Here is a 20,418-nt window from a genome sequence, read left to right on the forward strand (position 1 = left end):
AACATTGAGAACTAAGGTGCATGAAAGTCAATTGAAAACAGGTGCAAAATTAAGCTCACTACTATTAATAAAGTACAAAGCAATAATTTTAGGCCCTGGTATTGCAAGTAGTTAATAGATCTATTCTATTTTTTCATTTCTTTGATTATATTTTTGCGATGCATTTAAAAAGTAAGATATTTCTAATTTTGTGATCATAATATCACTTGCTGATGTGCATGAAGAAGGATTTAAACTTTATTTTTTATAATTGAGGAATATGCACCTGTTGTGATTTTTTTTTGGCACACATGTCAGATTGTGAATGCTAGTTTCTGCTTTACTTGCATCTTTGCATTCCTGATATGCTAATAATGTCAAGAAGCAACTTAAGTATAAATATGTACATACTTAAAAACTGGATGCATGCCTACTGTAACTTTCCAATTAAGTACTGTAGCAAAGGTGGCAGGTTTTAAGATTTAGATTTTTTTTTATGTGAAAGTGACAAGTTTTTTTTTGTTTGACAGATTCATTAAACATTTTGGGAAGGCTGTATCAGACCATTTAGGCAGAAGACAGGTTGTTAACTTCACCCCTTCCTTTAGCTTTCTCATTTGACCAGTTGATAAATGATGGACTTTCTAATGTTGATGGGCTTTTAGTGCACTGCCAAGTGGACATTCTTCAAGTCTCAATTATTAAGTGCTGTTGGCCATTTGATTGCTGAAATTGGTGTTGACCTGGTAGGGCACTGAAACCTGTGCCAACCAGATGGAGGGAGTGTTCAAGGACTTCAGTCTGTCACTGTAGCATTCAGAAGTTTCCAGCTGGTTCAAAAGGGCAACAATCATACCAGAGTCCAAGAAGAGCAGGGTGAGCTGCCTCAATGACTATCACCCAGTTGCACTCACATCTATGGTGATGAAATGCTTAGAGTGGTTGGTCATTGCCAGAGTGAACTCCTGCTTAAGGAAGGACCTGGGCATGTTGCATTTTGTCCATTGCCACAATAGGTGTACAGTGGATGCACTCTTACATAGAACATAGAATAGTACAGCACAGTACAGGCCCTTTAGCCCACATTGTTGTGTCGACCCTCAAACCCTGCCTCCCATATAATCCCCCACCTTAAATTCCTCCATATACCTGTCTAGTCAGAGGTAATCCGTTAGTCTCGCGAGACCATGGATCTGCACCTGGAAAGTCTTCACTCTTTTGGGCGCAGCCCTGGGCAAGGTTGTATGGAAGACCAGCAGTTGCCCATACAGTAAGTCTCCCCTCTCCACAACACCAATGTTTTCCAAGGGAAGGGCATTAGGACCCATACAGCTTGGCACCAGTGTCGTCGCAGAGTGCTGTGTGATTAAATGCCTTGCTCAAGGACATAACACACTGCCTCGGCTGGGGCTCGAACTCACGACCTTCAGTTTGCTAGTCGAACGCCTTAACCACTTGGCCACGTGCCCACACCTGTCTAGTAGTCTCTTAAATTTCACGAGTGTATCTGCCTCCATCACTGACTCAGGCAGTGTATTTGTATTCCACGCACCAACCACTTTCTGAGTAAAAAACCTTCTTCTAATATCCCCCTTGAACTTCCCACCCCTTACCTTAAAGCCATGTCCCCTTGTATTGAGCAGTGGTGCCCTGGGGAAGAAGTGCTGGCTATCCACTCTATCTATTCCTCTTAATATCTTGTATATCTCTATCATGTCTCCTCTCATCCTCCTTCTCTCCAAAGAAGCCCTAGCTCCCTTAATCTCTGATCATAATTCATACTCTCTAAACCAGGCAGCGTCCTGGTAAATCTCCTCTGTACCCTTTCCAGTGCTTCCACATCCTTCCTGTAGTGAGGTGACCGGAACTGGACACAGTACTCTAAGTGTGGCCTAACCAGAGTTTTATAGAGCTGCATCATTACCTCGTGACTCTTAAATTCTATCCCTCGACTTATGAAAGCTAACACCCCATAAGCGTTCTTAACTACCCTATCTATCTGTGAGGCAACTTTCAGGGATCTGTGGACATGTACCCTCAGATCCCTCTGCTCCTCCACACTACCAAGTATCCTGCCATTTACTTTGTACTCTGCCTTGGAGTTTGTCCTTCCAAAGTGTACCACCTCACACTTCTCCAGGTTGAACTCCATCTGCCACTTCTCAGCCCACTTCTGCAACCTATCAATGTCTCTCTGCAACCTTCAACAATCCTCTGCACACTAACTACAACACCACCAACCTTTGTGTCATCTGCAAACTTGCCAACCCACCCTTCTACCCCCACATCCAGGTTGTTAATAAAAATCATGAAAAGTAGAGGTCCCAGAACCCATCGACTGCACCTCTTCCTAGAGATGCTGCCTGGCCTGCTGCGTTCACCAGCAACTTTTATGTACAATTATAAAGGAATAGGTCACCCACTAGAAAGGACAAAAGATTTGATTCCAAACTATATTATTGCAAATATAGATAGATAGATATGTTTAAGAGAATAAATACCTGTTTTCAATATGAGACACCACTAGTCACAAGCCTCCAATCCGAATGTACTCCCTCCACCACCACCCTCTGCCTTCTATAGGCAAGCCAATTTTGAATCCACCTGGCCAAACTTCCCTGGATCCCATGCCTTCTGACTTTCTGAATAAGCCTACCGTGTGGAGCCTTGTCAAATGCAAAGGCTTACTGGCTTTCCATGCAGCCTTGGATCACCTGGATAATAGAGATACCTACTTCAGACTGCTGTTTATTGATCACAGCTCAGTATTCAACACCCTCCTACCCCCAGTACCAATCAACAAGCTCCAAAACCTGGGCCTCTGTACCTCCCTCTGCAACCGAATCCTTGACTTCCTCAGCGGTAGACCATAGTCATTGCAAATTAGAAATAGCTTCTCCTCATTGACAATCAACATCCATAGTCCTCTGCTTTACACTCTCTTCACCCAGGACTGTGTTACTAGGCACAGCTTGAATGCCATCTCTAAATTTCCCAATGAAACAACTATTGTTGGCAGAATTTCAGATGCAGAAGTGAGATCAGCTGGTTGAGTGGTATCACAATAAGAAGCTTGCACTCAACATTAGGGAAATGATTATTGTCTTCAGAAAATGGAAGCCGATGGAACATACATCAGTCCTCATTGACGATCAGCGGTGGAAAGGGAGAGCAGTTTCAAGTTGCTGGGTGTCAAAATCTCTGAGAATTTATCCTGAGACCAACATAATGATGCAAAGAAGGCACGACAGCAGCTACATTTCATTAGTGGTTTGAGGAGACTTGTAGAGATATATTGTGGAGAGCATTCTAACTGGTTGCATCACTGTTTTGTACAGAGGGGTGACTGCACAGGATTGGAAAAAGCTTCAGAAAGTTGCAAGCTCAGCCGGCTCCATCATGGGCACTACCTCTGCGGTGTCAAGGACACTTTTAAAAGGCGATGCCTCAGAAAGGTGGCATCTATCATTAAAGACTCCCATCACTCAGGACATGCCTTCTTCTCGTTCTCATCAAAGAGGAGGGTCAGATGCTTGAAGACACAAACTCAACATTTTAGGATCAGTTTCTTACCCTTCTCCATCAGATTTCTGAATGGACAATACAATACATGTATACTACACTATTTCCCCTTTTTGCTCTCTTTTTGTAGTACTTATTTGACTTTTTAATATACATTTCTTACTGTAATTTGCTTTTTATTATTACGTATTGCAATGTACTGCTGCCGCAAAACAACAAATTTTCGACATATGCCAGTAATATTAAACCTGATTCTGATTACAGCAGCAGAGTACACTGAATGGCAATCATGATCATGTATGGCATTCTTGCCTTTATTAATTGAGGCATTGGGTTTAAGAACAAAAGTTTTGTTGCATCTTTATAAAACTCTGGTTAGGCTGCAGGGGTATTTCATTCAATTCTGGATGTCTGAGACCTCCTGATGTCGAGGCTTTGGAGAGGGTGTAGGAGAGGTTTACCTGGACTTTGCTAGAGGGCATGTTATGTAAGCAGAGGTTAGACCAACTGTGATTGTCCTCTTTTTCTCTTCTTCCCCAACCCTGACCTATAGAAATGTGCAGCCTGGAAATGGCAAAAACATTAATTTGACAGCACCTTGCACAATACAATGGGATTTAATTTGGGTAGTGGGAGGAATTTGATAGGGATTTCTACCGTGTATTGGGATCATGTAGATTGTAGCTTAATGCTCCAGCCACATAGGAGAGAAATAAACTGACACCCAGCTACATTAGGAACCTTGGCTTTGCTGGTTTATCACTATCAGTTTTTGAAAGTGATTGTATTAAGAAAAGCACTTGAAAGACTAAATGCAAGGTAACTTTTTTAAAACGAAAGGTCCAAAGTAAGTGATAGTTATTTGCATCAAAATCAAGAGGGGAAATGGTTATTTTGCTTAGATTTTAATGCCAAGCTTGTTGTACACGTTCAAGGCAAAGTTCTCAAAGCGCCTCTCCCATACTGAGCTCCATGTTGACATTTTCCTGACAAATCCAGGCCAGTGTTCCAGGTCACTGAACTTTTATCAGACTATTTCATTTGGCACCTGCTTTGATTCTATAACCAATTGAAGTGAGGTTTCCTAGGAAAGAAGTTGCAGTCTGCTTTGTGCAAATTGGTCAGTTCTAGTTTGCAAATTAATTCAGCTATGATTAAATTATTTATTCATATAAAATAAACTACCAAGCTCTAGAACAGCCATGAAACATTCCTCCAGTAATTCTGAGAAAACTTGTGTAAAATATTTTCAATTTGTCTTAGAAAGCATTGTCAAATGTGGGGAAATCATTATCTTAATTTTCATTTCAGTTTTATGTTCAATTATGAGCCGATATTGAATGAGTTGTGTTACTATTTAAAAAGAGAAAATTGAGATTGACATTGAATTTTTCCACAAGTTATTTTATTTGTGGAAAAAAGTGGTTTTGTAGAACTGTATGGAAAACACTGCTGTATTAATGTGAAAATGTCTAATGACATTGAATTCTGACAACTTTTGTTGTACCAATCCACAGATTTTGTTCCATCTCATTGTTTTCAGTCATTGATATTCACAGTGGCATTTCTGAGCTTAAGAGGAAGATTGTCAAAGAATACAGGATAAAAATCAGTTGCAAATTTGGGTGAAGAAACAACAGATGAAGTTTAATCTGGAGAAGTGTAAATTGTTCCATTTAGGGAGATCAAAAGCAAGAAGAAAGTATGCGATAAATGGCAGGACCTTAGGAACATTGTGCAGAGTGTTGGATGTTGGGATGAAGTGCCAATGCGAGTGTGGCAAAGCCTTGCATGCTTGTTTTTATCAGGGCATTAAGAATAAAGTTGGGATTCATTTTGTAGTTGTATAAAACTTCAGTTAAATCATATTTGGACAATTGTGTGCAGTTCTGGTTGGTACACTATTGGACAGATGTGGCTATGGAGAAATTGAACCCGTTTTGCACTAGGATATTGCCATGATTTGAGTGTATTAGCGAAATGGAGAAATTTTCTAAATGTAAATAGTTTTCTCTGGAGTGTTGAACACCGGAGGATAAACTGATGGAAATGTATAATGTGAGGCAGACATAGGAAAGATCATTAGAGTCTAGTTTCAAATACTAAAGAGTATGTGTTTAGGCAAGAAGGGGCAAATTTAAAGGAGACATATAAGGTAAAAATGTTGTACAACATTAAGTGCCTGGTTCTTGTAGTTTCATATGCAGCATCTTGTTAAAGGCCTTCTGAAAATCCAAGTATACAACATCCACCAATACTCCTTTGTCTATCCCCCTTGTTATTTCCTCAGAGAATTCTAACAGCTTTGTCAGGCAAGATCTTCCTTGAGGAAACCATGCTGACTTTGGCCTATTTTACCATGTGCCTCCAAGTACCCTGACACCATATCCTTAACAATCACTCCAACCACTAATGTCAAGCTAATTAGCCTATAATTTCCTTTTTTTCTGCCTTCATCCCTTGAAGAGTGGAGTGACATTTGCAATTTTCCAGTTCATTGGAATCATTCCAGAATTGGGTGATTTTTGAAAGATCATTACTAATGCCTTGATAATCTCTTCAGCTACTTCTTTCAGAACCCTAGGGTGTAGTCCATCTGGTCTTGGTGACTTATCTACCTTCAGACCTTTCAGCTTCCCAAGCACATTCACCCTAATAATGGCAACTGTACTCACTTCTGTCCCCTGACACTCTCTAACTTCCAGCATACTGCTGGTGTCTCCCACAGTGAATATTGATGCAAAATAATTATCTAGTTTGTCCATCATTTCCTTGTCCCCGTTATAATCTCTGTAGCATCATTTTCCAGCATTCTTATATCTACTTTCAAGTCTTGGTCCGGAATGTTGACCGTCCTCTTTTCCATAGATGCTGCCTGGCCTGCTGAGTTCCTCCAGCATTTTGTGTGTGTTGCGTGGACTTCCAGCATCTGCAGATTTTTCCCTTGTTAGTGGTTGATCTACTCTCGCCTCTGTTTTACTCTTTATATATCTGAAAAGTATTTGGTATCCTCTTTGATATTGATGGTGTTTCTCTTCTTATTTCATCTCTCCCCCCCCCCCCCCCACTGGGATCCTTTAGTTACCTTCTGTTCATTTTTTTAGTGGTTTTCCAATCCTGAAAAAGCTATCATTCTTCACCTGCAGAGTGCTTTAGTAAAGAACAGTGTGAAAATATAAGTACTTTCAATAAGCCAAAATGTAATAAAGTTTTGCCATCCCTCCTCTAGTTACCTCATTCTTTTGATTAGTTTTCTTTAACATTGAAGAAACTGACTTCTCCTTTCACCCTGAAGAAGGGTCTCAGCCCAAGCTGTCTGCTGTTTATTCATTTCCATAGATGCTGCCTGACCTGTTGTGTTCCTCCAGCATTTTGTGTGTGTTACTGTCTTTTAACCACCCCTTTTTCTAGCTTTTTCCTCTCAAATCATTTTTTTCCTTGTTTTCCTAGAGAGCCTGGGAAAACGTGTGCGCATGGTTTTACTTTAGTGAGGTGCCCAAATATGACATGGTGGCATATTGATGTATGCCATTCATGTATTTTTCCATTTAACCCATAGTGAATATAACCCTTAAAGAATGCTGAATCAAACAATATGTTCACAATATTACTCAAGTATTATTGAAGCATTAAATACACGTCACTCCTATATATACACATACACACAATGTATCTATGTACAAACTTGTACAAGAACAAGGTCATCTCAGCACTGGTAAAGAAAAAAAATGAGGGAACTGGAATTTCTTCTGCACATTCCAGTCATTTTGGTTTGCTATGCATTTTGGTTGGATCATCTCTGCCATAACAGGACTTTTGATTTGCATTAGGGAGAATATGTCAAGAGGAGTGTCCTCTTAATTTTTTTTCAGGTATTTCCTTTTCCAACGGTAAACAGACAATCTATCATCATTTCCATGATTAGCTGTCCACTTGAATTTCATCTCGTAATTGTGCCCTCCAAGAACCACAGCCCACATCTGCATTCATGAAGCTACTGTTAGTGGAAGCCCCTTCTGTGGATTGAAAATGGATACTAGTGGTTGATAATCAGTAATGAGAGCAAAATCTCTCCCATGTAAGGACACCCTAAACCAGACTTGAAGCCTTTCTGTCAATGTGTGCATACTTTTTCTCTGCAGTGGTAAGGGAACATGATGCAAAGGCTATTGGGTGTTCACTTCCATCACTCATAACATGTGACATGACTGTGAGGCATCACAGGGAAAGTTCACAGAATGTGTGAGCACAGTGTCTGACAAAACCATTTCCTTTACCATTCTGGAAAGCCACCTCACACTGCTTTGTCCATTGCCATATTTTCCTGTAGTAATGAGTTCAATGGGTGCAATAGCCAGGTTTGGCAAGAATTTGTTAGAGTAATTGACAAATTTTAAAATGGACTACAGCTGTGACATGCCGTTTTGGCCTTGGGGCATCCATCGCTACTTGAATTTTCTCAGAACACTTGTGTAATGCTTGTGCATAAATGGTGTAACCACAGTAAGTGAGGCATTGTTTAAGGAAATTACACTTGTTGCATCCTGCTCTGAGCCCATAATCTTATAATCTTTTTAACTCTGTCTTGAGATTTTGGAGATGCTCTTTGTCACCTTCACCAGTAACAATTATGTCATCCAGGTAACACAGAGTGTCTAGGCAACCTTGTAGTATCTGGTCCATAGCTTTTTACCAGAATGCAGGTGCAGATGCTACTCCAAAAATAAGCCTATTATAGCAATAAAGTGCTTTGAGTGTTTATGGTGAGAAATACTTTGGACTCTTCCAACTCCATCTGTAATTAGGCCTCACCTAAGTCCATTTTTTTCTCTTCAGTATAATTTCTTAGTCGGATATCTGCAGGCTTCAGTTCGGAATCTTTGAAATGCCTTTCAAAGTCATTTTGTAAAATGACTGAAACAGCTGAGCCAGAGTCCAATTTCATTCTAATTAATTTGCTGTTAACTTCTGGCATAAGCCATATTGCTTATCTGTTGTGTTTTCACATTTTAAATTTCAATGCTATGCAGTCCTGTGTCACACTCAGTACTAACAGATTTTTAATCGACAGCATATAGATTAGTGTTCTTTTTGAAACTTCAATTTTACTTTAGTAATTCATTTTTTTAATCTTTTTCTCTTCCTTGTGTAATCCATTAATTTTTGTCTGCTTGACATGCTCTTTGTATGTTGCGTTTTCTGCAAGTTTCACCTTTATATCTGCATTGGTCTGGCATATGCATCACGATGGTAACACTTCGTTTGGCCAGGCAGATTTCTGTTTTGAAGTTGCAATTTTGTTAATCTTTTGTTCTTTCATTCACTTAATTTTTTTGTTCACTTTCGCTCACAAAAATATTCTGTTCACTTTCATTCTTATCTGCACCTCTGGCTGCTGTTTCCATGGATACACCCATTTCAGTTTTTAAATGTGAGATGTTAGAAAACGTTATTGAATATTTAATTTGTGGAATCTTGTAAGAAAGCAATCTCTCAGTGCATCACTAAGCCCACCACTGAACTGATAGTGCTTAGACAAGCTCTTCAATTTGATCGTGTACGCTGAAATAGACTCCCTGTCCTTTTGATTCCATTTATGAAACCAAAAGCTTTCTGCAGTCAATATTTATTTCAGTTTTAAATGTTCCTGCCAAACTCAGTTCAGGTGGTTTGGTTGGAGCAGTCAAACTTTTAAGCAAATTGTATCCTCTTTCACCTATTGCACTCAGTAGCACTGACACTTGTTTTTTGTTTGTTATTTTCATTTGATGCGGCTGGTGGCATAGTGGCATCAGTGTCGGACTTCGGGACGGAAGGTCCTGAGTTTGAATCCAGCTGGCTCCCCTGCACACTTTCCATTTGTGCTGGGTTACGAGCTGGTGATCTCTTTGGAAACTCACCCGGCAGAAGGCAATGGCAAACCACTGCTGTAACTTGCCTCGCATGCGGTTCCCCACTACGTCAGAGAGGCGTGGAGGGAAATCGTCTGCTAACCGGAGAAACTCTGGATGCGACGTACCTTTCCTGTATTTTCATTTGCTTCAAAATACTGCTCAATTTGTTCACTATGAACCACCTAGTTATCTTTTGTGCAATGGAATGTGTATGTCTTTCTGATGTAGATAGCCATTTCTGCTTTTATAAAATTTATTATTATCACCAGGTACTCACTGTTGAACTTTGTTCATTTTCTACCTTTTTTAAAAAAAAACTCTATCTTTCTCCCCTTCCAAAGAGAAAAAAAAACGTGCTGCGCTTTTTAAAAATCTGTAATGTCTTTCTCTCCACTCGCGAAGAAAAAGAAGTGCTTTACTTCAATAGGTAGTGTTACGTACCCCATAACTGGGTTGCCAAACCAGCAGATATGGAACGCTCGTTGGAGTCTGTGATTACTAGGAATTAATAAAGTTTTATTAAAGACATAAGTAATACGGTACACTAATCATAAGGATATAAATGTAACAGGTTAGCAATGATAATACACACGTATACCCAGAACTAGGGTAGTAGGAATCAACCAAGCTCTATCGCAGTCTAGGGGTAAAATGATCAGTCTTAAGTGAAGCAGAGTTCAATTCAGTTTAGTGCAGTTCGAAGTAATCGCTGTTGTTGTACTGTTGGAGAGAGAGAGTGGGAGATGCAATTGGTTTCAGGCAGACCTTTTGATGTCTTCGCAGTTGGTTTCGGGCAGACCTTTTGATGTCTTCTTATCCCGCTGTGGTCACCGACTGTGACCCCTCCGTTCTGGATACGATCGTTCTTCCGCAGTGAACCCGGCACCCAGGCAAGGGCGGACACACACCCCAGGTTCCCATTGATCGTACCTTTACACCCTGTGAGCCTCTGGTTGGTTCCTGTGAACCAGTCCTCCAAACTCCCACCACTTGTGGGGGCACACTGCTCCTTCCAGGGTCTCGTGGTGTGTCCCGTGCCTTAGCAAACCTGCTTTTTTTATTCCCCTGCTGGGGTATCACCTGTCCATCAAACTTCAAACAGTTCAGGTTCAAAGCAACCGGTCTGTCAATATCTGAATTGTGTTTCTTTCCCGTTAATCCCTCTCTTCTCTCTTATTAGCATTTTGAATGTTTCTCCATTGTCTTTCGTTATCTCTCTCAGTAGCATCATCTGTCCGGTAGCTCTGCTTGGCGTCACACATGACAGTAGATAGTTGTGTTGGGTTCATTTTAAAATTTACTTGTCGCCACCATTATGCTTTGTAATTCCAGAAACTTTTCAAAAGAAAAACTTGGAAGCCTGGCAGGACATGTAGGCTTAGTTTTACTTGCCTGAGGTGCTCAAATATGAAGTGGTGGCATAATGACATATGCCAGTCATGTATGTTTACATTTATTCTGTACTGAATTGTGAAAACAGCAAAGAATAATTAATCAAACAATATATTCACAATATTACTCATATTACTGAATTAATAAATACATAACATTCCTGTTTTTCTGTTGCTCTTTATTTTTGTATAGGAAATTCACCAGTTTGCATGAGTATGACTTGGTAACTAAAGAAATCACATTGAATACAAAATTACTGTCTAAAGGACCAGTTTTAACTTCTGATTTACTTGAAACAATTACGCTTTACCATCCAAATATTGTAATTGTGCTCATTCAAACAGTAGATGAGCCACACCAGTGTGTATAATTTGATGCTGCTAAATGTAGATTACTGTTGCAAGAAAAAGTAATGCGTGTATTGAAAACGCAAACATGAGGAAATCTGCAGATGCTGGAATTTCAAGCAACATGCATAAAAGTTGCTGGTGAGCACAGCAGGCCAGGCAGCATCTATAGGAAGAGGTACAGTCGACGTTTCGTGCTGAGACTCTTCATCAGGACTAACTGAAGAAAGAGCTAGTAAGAGATTTGAGAGGGGGAGGGGGAGATCCAAAATGATAGGAGAAGACAGGAGGGGGAGGGATGGAGCTAAGAGCTGGACAGTTGATTGGCAAAAGGGATATGAGAGGATCACGGGACGGGAGGCCTAGGGAGAAAGAAAGGGGGAGGCGGGAAGCCCAGAGGATGGGCAATAACAGATGGGGTACGAGGGGGATGTGGGGCATTAACAGAAGTTAGAGAAGTCAATGTTCATGCCATCAGGTTGGAGGCTACCCAGACAGAATATAAGGTGTTGTTCCTCCAACCTGAGTGTGGCTTCATCTTTATAGTAGAGGAGGCCATGTCTACTATAAGTCTACGGACTCTCACAGCTATCTGGACTATTCCTCTTCTCGCCCTGTCTCTTGCAGAAATGCCATCCCCTTCTCGCAATTCCTCTGTCTCCGCTGCATCTGCTCTCAGGATGAGGCTTTTCATTCCAGGATGAAGGAGATGTCCTCCTTTTTTTTTAAAGAAAGGGGCTTCCCTTCCTCCACCATCAACTCTGCTCTCAAACGCATGTCTCCCATTTCACGCACATCTGCTCTCACCCCATCCTCCCACCACCCCACTAGGAATAGGGTTCCCCTTGTCCTCACCTATCACCCCACCAGCCTCCGGGTCCAACATATAATTCTCTCTAACTTCCGCTACCTCCAACTGGATCCCACCACTAAACATCTTTCGCTCCCCCCTCGCTTTCCGCAGGGATCACTCCCTACACAACTCCCTTGTCCATTCATCCTCCCCATCCCTCCCCACCGATCTCCCTCCCGGCACTTATTATTGTAAACGGAACAAGTGCTACACATGCCCTTACACTTCCTCCCTCACTACCATTCAGGGCCCCAGACAGTCCTTCCAGGTGAGGCGACACTTCACCTGTGAGTCGGCTGGGGTGATATACGCGTCTGGTGCTCCCGATGCGGCCTTCTATATATTGGTGAGGCCCGACACAGACTGGGAGATTGTTTCGCTGAACACCTATGCTCTGTCTGCCAGAGAAAGCAGGATCTCCCAGTGGCCACACATTTTAATTCCACGTCCCATTCCCACTCTGATATGTCTATCCACGGCCTCCTGTACTGTAAAGATGAAGCCACATTCAGGTTGGAGGAACAACATCTTATATCCCGTCTGGGTAGCCTCCAACCTGATGGCATGAACATTGACTTCTCTAACTTCTGTTAATGCCCCACATCCCCCTCGTACCCCATCTGTTATTGCCCATCCTCTGGGCTCCCCCTCCCCCTTTCTTTCTCCCTAGGCCTCTCGTCCCATGATCCTCTCATATCTTTTTTGCCAATCAACTGTCCAGCTCTTGGCTCCATCCCTCCCCCTCCTGTCTTATCCTATCATTTTGGATCTCCCCCTCCCCCTCCCACTTTCAAATCTCTTACTAACTCGTCTTTCAGTTAGTCCTGACGAAGGATCTCAGCCCGAAACATCGACTGTACCTCTTCCTATAGATGCTGCCTGGCCTGCTGTGTTCACCAGCAACCTTTATGTGTGTTGCATGTATTGAATGCCATTGTTCAGTTTGTAATCTAAAACTCTTTCTTTAAACTGTCGTTTCAGCGGTAATACTTCCAACCATCTGGGCATATCTTCAGACACTTCAGGCTGAACCTTACTTTCTGGGTTTGGGATTATCTGCATTCAGTTTTAGTGGCCTAATTGCAGACCCCATTCTTGGTCATTTATCAGACAGATCACGAAGGACTAAAGCAATCATATTATTTGCTAATTTATTTGAGATTGCAGGTACGTCATGCTTGTGTACTTTATTTGCCATTTTAATACACATCAAAAGCAGTGGTGTCTGATCAGAAGAGAACACTGGGTGGAAAGACCGATAAAGTAATGTTAATATTGTTATATATTAAGCATTTTACCAATATTATAAATATCGTTTTAAGAATATTTCCTCTTGTGTCATCTGTTCCCAGTTTGTGCAATGATAACTCACAGAACAAACATTTAATTGAGAATCCTGAGGCAGGTGAAATAGTGAAGAAATAAATAATTAAGAGTATAAGGATGTAGGATTGTTTTGGAACATGAGAGATGAGGTCATCTGTTTACTAACTCCAGAAATGAAATCATTAATGATACAATAAGACTCAGCTTTTAAAATTAAAATACCACTTGATTGGTGAAAATCTACCTAATCAAGCACTTGTTGGAGGCCCACTTGTCCATTAAATTTACCTGCATTAAAAAAATTAATATAGTGTCTCTGGTTATTTAGTAGTTGAAGGAAAATTATTTGTTAACATTTTAATTGACGTATAAATAAGAATATAATCCAGCTCTGTCTTAAGCAATAATAATACAAAGAATCCCACTCAAAACTGATTTCTTTGTACTTTTTATTGCTCTGCAAACCTCAGATTATTTTATTATTTATACAAACCTTTTTGTTGCAAAGAAATATTCAGATGTAATGTATCGATGGCTTGAATTTTGTGGATTAATATCACAACTTTGATTTTAGGCAATTTTATGTACTTCATTGGATATTCAAAATGGCTGTTACTTGGCAGTCGGCTTGTTGCAGGTAAGATCAAGTTAAACGGTGTGTTATTGTTGAGGAAGTCTGTCATTGTTCATCTACCCTTACTAGATGTTTTATTCATATAGTCATTCTTATCCAATGATTTTACAACTTTATAATTACAATAACATTGCAAGATTTCAAAAATCTGTTAGGTTATTTGAAATATTTTTATGTTTTCACCCTTTATGTTTTAAAAAAGATGGTTGAAGATGGAGGTTTAAAGGCAGTTAGGAACTGACGGTAAATTGTTGTTGGCCTTGTCAGCACAGCAGTGCCTATAAAAAGTATTTCCACCCCCCCCCCCCCCAGAAGTTTTCATGTGTTACTGTTTTACACGTTTGAATCACGGTGATTTGATTTGGCTTTTTTGACACTAATTAACAGAGAAAGACCTGTGTCAAAGTGAAAACAGAACTCTACAAAGTGACTAAAATTATTACAGGTAATTGATTGCATAAGCATTCACACCCCTCCCCTTAAAATGCCACACTAAAAATCATCACTGGTGCAGCCAATTGGTTTTAGAAGTCACTTAATTAGTGAAATTGAGATCTGTTTTTTGAGAGCTATGTGCAGTCAAGGTGCTTCAATTGATTGCAGTTAAAATACGCCTGTATCTGGAAAGTCCAACTGCTGGTGAGTCAGTATCCTGGCAAAAACTATACCATGAAGACAAAAGTATACTCCAAACAATTCCACGAAAAGGTTATTGAAAAGCACAAGTCAGGTGATGGGTGCAAGAAAATTTTCAAGTCACTGTATATCCCTTGGAGTACAGTTAAGTCAATCATCAAGAAATGGTAAGAATATGGCATAGCTGTATATTTGTTTAGAGCAGGCTGTCCTCAGAAACTGAGTGACCGTGCAAAAAGGGGAATAGTGAGGGAGTCCATCAAGAGACCTATGACAACTCTGGAGGAGTTACAAGCTTCAGTAGCTGAGATGGGAGAGAATGCACATACAACAACTGTTGTTGGGGTGCTTCACCAGTTGCAGATTTATGGGAGAGTGCTGGACAAAAAAAACTCTCATAAAATCTTGACTGGAGTTTGCCAGAAGGCATCTGGGAGGCTCTGAAGTCAGTTGGAAGAAGATTTTGTCGTCTGATGTAACCAAAATTGAGCTTTTTGGCCATCAGACCAAACACCGCACATCATCAAAACTGCATCATCCCTATGGTGAAGCATGGTACTGGCTGCATGATACTGTGGGGATGTTTCACTTCAGCAGGCACTGGAAGGCTTGTGAAGGTAGGGGGTAAAATGAATGCAGCAAAATACAAGGAAATGCTGGAGAAAACCTGATGCAGTCTGCAAGACAACTGTGACTTGGGAGAAGATTTGTTTTCCAGCCAGGCAATGACCCCAAGCATAAAGCTTAAAACAGGAATGGCTTAAAAACAATGTTGATGTCCTGGAGTGGCCAAATTAGTGTCCAGACTGCAATCCAATTGAGAATTTGTGGCTGAATCTGAAAGGAGGCTGTTCCCTCGCAATCCCCATGCAACCTGACAGAGTTTGAGCAGTTGCATAAAGAAGAATGGGGAAAGATTGCAGTGTCCAGATGTGCAAAGCTGATAGAGACCTATCCACAGAGACTGTAGGGTGTAATTGCTACCAAAGGTGCATCTAATAAATACTGACTTAAAGGGGGTGAATACTTGTGCAATCAATTGTTTTGTGTTTTTGGTTTAATTAGTTTAGATCACTTTGTAGAGATCTGTTACTACTTCTGCAAGAAAATGTCTTTTTCTGGTGATCATTACAAAAAAAGCCAAATTAAATCCACTGTGATTCAATGTCATAAAACAATAAAACATGAAAACTTCCAAGGGGGTTGAATAATTTTTATTGGTGGCTGTATATTCTGAGTTAAAAACAAATTTTGAACTGTTGTATTATAATATCAGTAGTTCAGTGAAAGGGAGGAAGAATGGAACCTACATATAGAATGGAGTATCTAGGAATGGTGAACTATATTGTATTTTATGCCAAGTCGATTGTATATTTCAATGATATTTACCTGTAATTTGTCAATGGGTGTTTTGGACTCCAATCAAAGAAGGAGAAGATTGAATGGGAATCTTGCTGAACAGTTCCAGATACTTCAACATATCAAGAATAATAATATACAGTCATGGTCACTTTATTAGCTAGCTCTATACCTGCTCATAATGCAAATATATAATTAGCCAATTGTGTGACAGCAACCCAATGCATTTATGGAGATATGGGTTATTCAGACCAAAGATCAGAATGAGGAAGAAATGTGATCTAGGTGACTTTAACAGTGGAATGATTGTTGGTGGCAAACGAGGTTATTTGAGTATCTTAGAAGCTGCTGACTTAGGAATTTTCATGCAGAACAGTCTTGAGAGCACTGTTTCCCAATCTGGGGTGCACGAACCCCTCGGCTAATGGTAAAGCTGCATGGAATGAAACTGGTTGAGAACCCTTGCTTTAGAGTTTACAGAGGATGCTTGGATAAGCAAAAGACATCCAATGAGCTGTAGTTCCTTGGGTGAAAATGCCTTATTAATTAGCAAATTCAGAGGAGAATGGCCAGGATGGACTACAGCAGAAGAATACACTGGGTTCCACTGCTGTACCTAATAAAGTGGCCACTGAATGTATGATTGAAGGATGACGCCTTAGAATAAAAGTAATAAATCTACTTGCAAAGAGCAAATAAGTAGGAATAGACTACATAGTGAAACACTGAAAGCCGACAAGGTTTTAAAATGTAAGCGAGAATGTGATTAAACGGATCAAGAGATTTAAATAGTGAACTTTTTTTATATTCATGAACAGCATATTGAAAACAGGTATTTATTCTCTTAAACATATCTATCTATCTATATTTGCAATAATATAGTTTGGAATCAAATCTTTTGTCCTTTCTAGTGGGTGACCTATTCCTTTATAATTGTACCTAAAAGTTGCTGGTGAACACAGCAGGCCAGGCAGCATCTCTAGGAAGAGGTGCAGTCGACGTTTCAGGCCGAGACCCTTCGTCAGGACTAACTGAAGGAAGAGTTAGTAAGAGATTTGAACCCCATCCGTTATTTATTTTTATACACACATTCTTTCTCTCACTCTCCTTTTCTCCCTCTGTCCCTCTGACCATACCCCTTGCCCATCCTCTGGGTTCCCCCCCACCCTTGTCTTTCTCCCCGGACCTCCTGTCCCATGATCCTCTCATATCTCCTTTGCCAATCACCTGTCCAGCTCTTGGCTCCATCCCTCCCCCTCCCGTCTTCTCCTATCATTTTGGATCTCCCCTCGCCCTCCCACTTTCAAATCCCTTACTCACTCTTCCTTCAGTTAGTCCTGACGAAGGGTCTCGGCCTGAAACGTCGCCTGCACCTCTTCCTAGAGATGCTGCCTGGCCTGCTGCGTTCACCAGCAACTTTTATGTGTGTTGCTTGAATTTCCAGTATCTGCAGAATTCCTGTTGTTTGCCTTTATAATTGTATCAGCTCCAGACTTCGAGGTGAATGGTCCTAGGTTTGAATCCAGCTGCCTCCTTGCATACTTTCCATCCATGCTGGGTTGAGCATAAAGCTAGCAACACAGCCTCATTTTAAAAAAAAACATAGAGAAATGCTCAAGAAACGGCAAGGTTGCCCTCCCGATGTGTCACAAGGTGCAGAGAGGAACAACAATCAAATTTATTACCATATTTTATTTCCCATGTGACATATTTGCTGATAAATTGTCCATCTTTCTATTGTTCAAAGTGGAAGAGAAATAGGAATTCTAATATGTTGATAATTTTTTTTAACCTAGCTGTTAATTGTTTTTCTGGTGATCTTATTATCTTTAAATATTTGCTGAATATTATTTAATTTCTTAGTAAACAATTATTATCTCATTACTTATTTATTTTCTTTTCTGTAAAGTCTTCACCAACCCACATTTCAACCTTCAGCTCAAGAAACAGAAAAAAGTATCAATTTTTGCCTTATCTTTTTGGGAAAAAAAATGTTGTTGAAATTTAGTTCACATCAAGCTGTTTTGGAAATGATTATTTGCAGGGGACAGGAATTATTCATTTTGTTCTCTATGAACTCAACCAATCAAATACTGAATATTAGATTCTAGTAAATGATGCTGTACTTGCCTTGATGCTCCCAAGAAAAGGAATAAATTCATTTCTTGCAGGTGTTGGGACTGGTGCTGGTGCATGCATTTTTGGATATCTTACTCGTTCTACAACAACAGAGGAACGGGCTACAGTGTTTGCAGTCATTATGGCTGCACGACAGGCTGGGTTGTTGATTGGTAAGTAAATATTAATGAATAATATACTCTAGTGCAAAATTATTGCTGCTATCATATCTAGAAATTTGCACTGTAATTCATGAAAGACATTAACAATTGCAGTCATTTCAAAGATAAAAACATTCCACCTTTATGGACACTAATTGTGTCATCAGCAGTTGCCATTATCCTAATAAATGTTCAGTTTTCATTTCAACATCACATTAACAGTAAACAATTAAACCCTGCCCTTCCACCATCACCATTGAGCATATTTTTAAACAGTAATTTGATACCCATTCATCTCTTTACCAGTTTGACAGTTTTGTGAACGTGAGGTTCTGTAGAGGTTGGAAATCCAGCATAACGCATACAAAATGCAGGAGGATCTCAACAGGTCAGGCAGCATCTCTGGAAAAGAACAAACAGTTGATGTTTCAGGTCAAGATCCTTCATTAGTTTATTCCTTTCCATTGATGCTGCCTGAACTGCTGAGTTCCTGCAGCATTTTGTAAGTGTTACTCAACAGGTTTGTTAATTTGCCTTGTTACATTTTGAATGAAATTTCTAATACAGTCCGGTGTATTTCCATCTTTCAAACCCCAAACATCCAAAGAATGACAGTTTTACTTTCACTTACGATATTTCATTATTTTGCTTTCATCTTGAAATAATTTTCACAGTTCCCCCATGCTTCCTTTCCTTTATCAACAGCTGATAAGACCAAGTGTATTGAATCAGAGAGACTATTGGCAGGAAATTGACATATAATCTAATGTAATTGTGGCATATTTGTTTTGCTGTGTTTTGAAGCATACAATTTTTTATAATTGCAGAAATATAATACATAAGAAGAATATGTAATATTCTTTGTCTTTAGAACCACTGGTGCTTGTCAACAAAAGTAGCAAATGTAGCAGTTCTAAAATTGCATTTGCCATGTAAGAAATAAGCATGAGAACACCTCAGAAATTTGAGTAAGACCTGATTCTCACCCCAAGTGCTTCATAACTACCCAGCACCCAAACCATGCATGTGGCTCCTGTGTTCCTTGAAAATGATACATATCACAATTTTCTGAACACAAAGATACATCATCTGCATTTACATCAAGAAACCGGAGTTGAAAAGAGATGAATCTTGTGTTGATTTATTGACCCTTTTTTTCACATAAGTTCCATGAAAAAGCATTTTATTCTGTATCACAAATTTTTGGGTCACAATTTGTGAATACAGTAAGGACAAATTTCCTTACAGGAAGGCAGCTATGTAGAATTGGAATTTCCCTTTAACTTGTTGGCTGAGGGATGAACAGTATTCATTTGGGTAGTCGATACTCTAATGCCATAGTCAAAATCACTGGGCAACAAATTTTTCGAAAGTGCTGCTTCCTTAGAATTTTTGTTTATGATGGACCACAAAGCTGAACACAATTATAATTTCTGATTGCACAATGGAATTTGGAGAAACAAGAAATTAACTTTTATTGACTACAGTGTGCTTTGTAGTAGTTTTACTAGGCTAAAATGTTTTGTTGATGATGTTGATTTTTGTTTGTACATAGTGTCTGAGGCATCTCCCTTAAATGTCCAACTATAATCAGCCAACGTTGATGGATTCCTGTTGCCCCGATACCGTTTCTTCATAACTGCGATGTCCTGGTGAAACCTTTCACCATGTTCATCACTGTCAGCACCAATATTTGCAGGGAAGAATGGGAATGCAGGAAGTGAATGTTTAGTGACATGTTGCACTTCATGGCTTTGTTTGCTTGAAGCATGTTGTCAACCAGCTGCACATAGTTTGGTTTTTAAACGCAAACAACAGGAATTCTGCAGATGCTGGAAATTCAAGCAACACACATCAAAGTTGCTGGTGAACGCAGCAGGCCAGGCAGCATCTCTAGGATATCCCTTACTCACTCTTCCTTCAGTTAGTCCTGACGAAGGGTCTCGGCCTGAAACGTCGACTGCACCTCTTCCTAGAGATGCTGCCTGGCCTGCTGTGTTCACCAGCAACTTTGATGTGTGTTGCACATAGTTTGGTACTCTGTAGTTGCCAAGAAGATTTTTCAACAGCATCCTTGAATGCCCTCCATGTGACTTTTCTCTGGTCCACGAGAAGTTCTTGGAATTTTCTGTCATTAATGACCTGTTTGATCTGTGGACCAACAAAAATACCTTTCTTAATTTTGGCATCAGTTATT

General features: G+C 40.0%; 1 protein-coding gene across 5 annotated transcripts in view; it reads left to right on the plus strand.

Moving 5' to 3' along the window:
- mfsd8l1 (major facilitator superfamily domain containing 8-like 1) overlaps positions 1-20,418 on the plus strand; it is a 103,351-nt gene that overhangs the window by 2,599 nt on the left and 80,334 nt on the right. For 4 of the 5 annotated variants that reach the window (XM_072255299.1, XM_072255303.1, XM_072255304.1 and 1 more), the window contains exons 2-4: positions 12,969-13,154; positions 13,888-13,950; positions 18,114-18,233. In XM_072255299.1, coding sequence (XP_072111400.1) covers positions 12,969-13,154; positions 13,888-13,950; positions 18,114-18,233 — 369 coding nt within the window. The remainder of the gene's footprint in view (positions 1-12,968; positions 13,155-13,887; positions 13,951-18,113; positions 18,234-20,418) is intronic. The other variant, XM_072255301.1, reaches the window with a different exon arrangement.

This window comes from Mobula birostris, chromosome 4 (genome assembly GCF_030028105.1).
Source record: "Mobula birostris isolate sMobBir1 chromosome 4, sMobBir1.hap1, whole genome shotgun sequence".
Lineage (NCBI taxonomy): Eukaryota > Metazoa > Chordata > Chondrichthyes > Myliobatiformes > Myliobatidae > Mobula > Mobula birostris.